Source organism: Bison bison, unplaced genomic scaffold, assembly GCF_000754665.1.
Source record: "Bison bison bison isolate TAMUID 2011002044 unplaced genomic scaffold, Bison_UMD1.0 scf7180017864149, whole genome shotgun sequence".
In the NCBI taxonomy this organism is placed as follows: domain Eukaryota; kingdom Metazoa; phylum Chordata; class Mammalia; order Artiodactyla; family Bovidae; genus Bison; species Bison bison.
This window is the reverse complement of record NW_011494721.1, coordinates 2,706,397-2,712,540: the sequence shown is the minus strand read 5'-3', so window position 1 is coordinate 2,712,540 and position 6,144 is coordinate 2,706,397. Positions and strand designations below refer to the sequence as shown.

Sequence of the window (6,144 nt, the reverse complement as noted above, 5' to 3'; positions counted from 1 at the left end):
TATTGGAGTTTCAGCTTCAGCATCAGTCCTTCCAATGAATATTCAGGACTGATTTCATTTAGGATGGACAGGTTGGATCTCCTTGCAGTCCAAGGGACTCTCAAGAGTCTTCTCCAACACCACAGTTCAAAAGCATCAATTTTTTGGTGTTCAGCTTTCTTTATAGTCCAATTCTCACACCTATGCATGACTACTGGAAAAACCATAACTGACTAGACAGACCTTTGTTGGCAAAGTAATGTCTCTGCTTTTTAATAAGCTGTCTCAGTTGGTCATAACTTTTCTTCCAAGGAGCATGCATCTTTTAATTTCATGGCTGCAGTCACCATCTGCAGTGATTGTGGAACCCCCAAAAAATAATGTCTGTGACTGTTTCAACTGTTTCCCCATCTATTTGTCATTAAGTAATGGGACCAGATGCCATGATCTTCCCTGGTGGCTCAGAGGTTAAAGTGTCTGCCTGCAATGTGGGAGACCTGGGTTTGATCCCTGGGCCAGGAAGATCCCCTGGTGAAGGAAAAGGAAACCCACTCCAGTATTCTTGCCTGAAGAATCACATGGATGGAGGAGCCTGGTGGGCTACAGTCCATGGGGCCACGAAGAGTTGGACACGACAGAGCGAGTTCACTTTCAAATTTCACTTTAATGGGACCCGATGCCATGATCTTTGTTTTTTGAATATTGAGTTTTAAGTCAACTTTTTCACTCTCTTCTTTCACTTTCATCAAAAGTTCTTTCATCTTTAGTTCACTTTCATCTTATTTCTTCCTTGCTTTCTGCCATAAGGGTGATGTCATCTGCATATGTGAATTTATTGATATTTCTCCCATCAATCTTGATTCCAGCTTGTGCTTCATCCAGTCCAGCATTTCTCATGATGTACTCTGAATATAAGTTAAATAAGCAGAGTGACAATATACAGCCTTGATGTACTCCTTTTCCTATTTGGAACCAATCTGTTGTTCCATGTCCAGTTCTAACTGTTGCTTCTTGACCTGCATACAGATTTCTCAGGAGGCAGGACAGGTGGTCTGGTATTCCCATCTCTTGAAGAATTTTCCACAGTATGTTGTAATCCACACAGTCAAAGGCTTTGCCATAGTCAATAAAGCAGAAGTAGATATTTTTATGGAACCGTCTTGCTTTTTCAATGATCCAATGGATGTTGGCAATCTGATCTCTGGTTCCTCTGCCTTTTCTAAAACCAGCTTGAACATCTGGAAGTTCATAGTTAAGGTACTGTTGAAGCCTGGCTTGGAGAATTTTGAGCATTACTTTACCACTGTGTGAGATAAATGCAATTGTGTGGTAGTTTGAGCATTCTTTGGCATTATCTTTCTTTGAGATTGGAATGAAAACTGACCTTTTCCAGTCCTGTAGCCACTGCTGAGTTTTCCAAATTTGCTGGCATATTGAATGTAGCACTTTCACAGCATCATCTTTTAAGATTTGAAATAGCTTAACTGGAATTCTATCACTTCCAATAGCTTTGTTTGTAGCGATGCTTCCTAAGGCCCACTTGACTTCGCATTCCTGGATGTCTGGCTCTAGATGAGTGATCACATCATCATGATTATCTGGGCCATGAAGATCTTTTTTGTATAGTTCTTCTGTGTATTCTTGCCAACTCTTCCTAATATCTTCTGCTTCTGTTGCTGCTGCCGCTAAGTTGCTTCAGTCGTGTCCGACTCTGTGCGACCCCATAGACGGCAGCCCACCAGGCCCCGCCGTCCCTGGGATTCTCCAGGCAAGAACACTGGAGTGGGTTGCCATTTCCTCCTCCAATGCATAAAAGTGAAAAGTGAAAGTGAAGTCGCTCAGTCGTGTCTGACCCTTAGCGACCCCATGGACTGCAGCCTAACAGGCTTCTCCGTCCATGGGATTTTCCAGGCAAGAGTACTGGAGAGGGGTGCCATCGCCTTCTCTTCTGTTAGGTCCATACAATTTCTGTCCCATCTTGCATGAAATATTCCTTTGGTATCTCTGATTTTCTTAAAGAGATCTCTAGTTTCTACCATTCTAATGCTTTCCTCTATTTCTTTGCGTTGATCACTGAGGAAGGCGTTCTTATCTCTCCTTGCTATTCTTTGGAACACTGCATTCAAAGGGGAATATCTTTCCTTTCCTCCTTTGCCATTATTAGATGTATCTAATATGAATAGTTGGGCTTCCCTTGGGAATTGGTGGTAAATCATCCGCCTGTAAATACTGGAGGCACAGATTCAATTCCTGCATTGGAAAGATCCCCTGGAGAAGGAAATAGCAATTCCAGTGAACAGAGAATCCTTGTAGGCTACACTCCATGGAGTCTCAAAAGAGTTGAACATGACTTAATGACTAAACAACAGCAATAACAAATGTGAATAACTTCTCACCTATTTTAAAGAGCATGTTTTCATCATTAAAACTGGTAAAAATTTAACGTAAAGGCAAATAAGTGATCTTAGGGAAATACATTGTAATAAGGACATCTGAAGAAAGCAATAATTATTACAATGCTACATAAGCCTGCAAATTAAAACACAATAAAAACTGAAAAGCAGAGATTTAAATGATTTTCTGTTGTGTAACAAGTCTACATGTGTGGAATTAGGTTATATTTTTAAAAAGTTACACAATTTTCAAATAGGACTATAATTATATGATTTATAATACAGATGTATATATTTCTATATACATGTTAAAGTCTAATATTTCCACGAATTTATTCATTACTGAAGCTAAGAAACATAGTATGTATTACTTTAAGTGCAAATGTAATGGTCAGTTAATGAGAATAAAGGGTAGAGACCCAACTGGAACTTAGCATAAAGTGATGTCTCTCATTATATTTTCATTACATATAGTATTACATAGCACATCACTTAAGAATTATGAAGCTTAAAATGGCAAAATATTTCTTACCTAATTATTTCTTTCTTTTTTTTTTTCTAAGATATTCTTGACAAACTCATGTATTCCAAAACAATTTGCATGGATGCTATGCAATACTGGGGAAAACAGTATGATGTACACAGCCTCTATGGATATAGTATGTCTATAGCTACAGAGAAGTAAGTGCAGTTTCATTCAGAATACTCTCTAATATTTATTGTCTAGAAATGTAATTGGTAATTTACATAGAGTGGATAATAACAACTGTAGGAAAGGAAAGAAAGATACTATTTTCATTGTGAAAAATTAGGACATAAAAGCATCACCTCTTTTATTAAATATTCACATATTTAAAACTTAATTATTAAGAATTACATGATATATGTACTTAACTGTGATCCTTTTTTAATTCATCAACTGAAATTATCCTTCTAAATTTTGATTCAGCTTGGTGTGTCTGAACATGTATTCTAAACATGAATCTCATAACTGGCCTAAGATAATGGTGCTATTTGGACAAGTCACTATTTTTTTTTAAAGAGTATTTCATTTAAAATGTGGTTTTCTATGTAGTATTTCACAAGTAATTCTCTATAAAATGTGTTTGCTTGTGTGTAAAAAAGTAGCATGATACAAAGCAGAGAAAGGAGATAATCATATATGGATTGCTTACTTTTTCAAGCATTGTATAAGGACCTATAATTCAATAGTAAGTCAAAAAAAAGTTCTGGATCAATAAATTTTAAATTTTATCATAATTAAGCAACTGTGATCAAGTTTTAATTCTAAAGCATATTTGGTCCCAAAGCATACCAGGATATCAAAATTGTATATGCTATCTTCATAGTGTTCACTTCTCTCTATATATAATAGAGTATAAGTAAATAAATTCTAGAAAGAACATTATAGTTCATATAAAGGTAATTTTAAAAAAGCACCTCAGTATACTACTATATTTTTATTAATGTAATCTACCAAATTAAAATTTTATTACATTTTTTCTGATTATTTTCCAATTATGGAAAAATTTGTCAACAATATTCAAGTACTAATAGAGGTGAGCTGAATAATGCTAGTATTGTGGACGATGAAATTCTAAAACAAAATAAAATGCTTTGCAAGCATATAAGTTTTACATCAACATTGCTAGATAATATTTGAAAATATAGACATTAATGTATGATCAGCCAAAATCACTGCAGATGGTGATTGCAGCCATGAAATTAAAACACTTACTCCTTGGAAGGAAAGTTATGACCAACCTAGAAAGCATATTCAAAAGCAGAGACATTACTTTGCCAACAAAGGTCTGTCTAGTCAAGGCTATGGTTTTTCCAGTAGTCATGCATGGATGTGACAGTTGGACTGTGAAGAAAGCTGAGTGCTGAAAAATTGATGCTTTTGAACTGTGGTGTTGAAGAAGACTCTTGAGAGTCCCTTGGACTGCAAAGAGATCCAACCAGTCCATCCTAAAGGAGATCAGTCCTGGGTGTTCTTTGGAAAGAATGATGCTAAAGCTGAAACTCCAGTACTTTGGCCACCTCATGCCAAGAGGTGACTAATTGGAAAAGACTCTGATGCTGGGAGGGATTGGGGGCAGGAGGAGAAGGGGACGACAGAGGATGAGATGGCTGGATGGCATCACTGACTTGTTGGACATGAGTTTGAGTGAATTCCAGGAGTTGGTGAGGGACAGGGAGGCCTGGCGTGCTGCAATTCATGGGGTCATGAAGAGTCGGACACAATTGAGCAACTGAATGAACTAAACTGTACTGAGCATCACTGAATCACAAAAAATGTGTTTTGGGTTCAAGTTTGGACTACTGTACTTTATATTATAAAGAGATTTTTCAATGGATTTAAATCATATATTTCAAAAACAAATATTGATTTGTTTTCTGGGTACAGAAAATCCATGTTTAATTTGGTAAAGAAAATTATTCAAAGTCTAAATCATTTCTAGAATATTTCTTTTCCATGTTTGATCTGAATGTATTATACTAAGTAAATATTAATATGTAAATGCAAAATTAATATAAAATACTAATAGTTGTAACTATTATAGCTTGGTTCTAAAAACTAATATATGCCTTGAATTTAATATTTTAGAATTTATCATATCAATATTATTTTAAAATAGATGTTATTTATTAATTTGATTTTGTTTTTAGAGCTATAGAAAAAGTTCTTCCTAATAAAAGAAGCTTTATTCTTACCCGATCAACTTTTGCTGGATCTGGAAGCCATTCTGCACATTGGTTAGGAGACAATACTGCTTCTTGGGAACAAATGGAATGGTCTATTACAGGAATGCTGGAGTTTGGTTTGTTTGGAATACCTTTGGTAAGTAGTTTTTACAATATTATTTATAAACACTGTAATTACAAATTTTGTAATATTGTCATCTTAATGATTTTCAGTTAAATGATTAAAGGCATATGACAGAAAATTTCAATTTCTATTCCTAGAGACTTTATGAGAAAAATAAGATTGTGAATGGTGTCTATAACATTAGAGTGTAAAGCGAGAATGAACAAAATTTGGTCAAATCATACTAATTCCTAAAACAAGAGTCAATATAAACAAAGCACAGAAAAATCTTACGTAATAAATACAAAAGCACCAGAGAAAACCGTAAGGAAAAATCCAAATTGGCATTGTAAAGAAAGTAAATATCAATTGTCTAGATATATTCAAAATTCTCTAGATTATCAATTTATGTTAAAAAGATAATAAAGTTGTTTCTTCTATTTAAAAGAGAAAAGATGACAGAAATGTTTCAAATTTTTAAAGCAGAGAAAATTATATAAGCTATTCCAAATGTAAGAAATCAGGTAAGTCTCTATATCAAGCAAATAAAGAACTATACATGTTGATTTTCAACAGTAAGGAGTATCATTACATAACAAAATAAATATGAAATATTTATAAGATTATAGTGATTTATTCTTTCATATGTATCAAACAAAATGAAAACCAGAAACAAACCAAAACAAAACAAAAAAGCTACTACATACACATGTACACACACACACACACCCCATCTTGAATTTGGAAAGTAAAGTAAACACATTACCAATTGATTCACCAAAATAAACTGAATGGAAATGAGGGAGAGAAACCATAGAATTGAATGCAAACAATTGTACTTCATATCAGAAATTTGGGACATCAGACAAATTGGTATTTAGAAGAAAATTTTTAGCCTTAAATGCTTAGATTATGAACAAAGAAGTTTTGAACATTAATTAGTGAAGTATGTGAATTAAG

The 6,144-nt window shown here is 34.4% G+C and overlaps 1 protein-coding gene across 1 annotated transcript in view; it reads left to right on the top strand.

The window, feature by feature from the left end:
- SI (sucrase-isomaltase (alpha-glucosidase)) overlaps nucleotides 1–6,144 on the top strand; it is a 115,546-nt gene that overhangs the window by 24,430 nt on the left and 84,972 nt on the right. Inside the window, exons 14-15 of the mRNA XM_010840924.1 lie at nucleotides 2,936–3,053; nucleotides 5,046–5,217. Of these exons, the coding sequence (XP_010839226.1) occupies nucleotides 2,936–3,053; nucleotides 5,046–5,217 (290 nt within the window). The remainder of the gene's footprint in view (nucleotides 1–2,935; nucleotides 3,054–5,045; nucleotides 5,218–6,144) is intronic.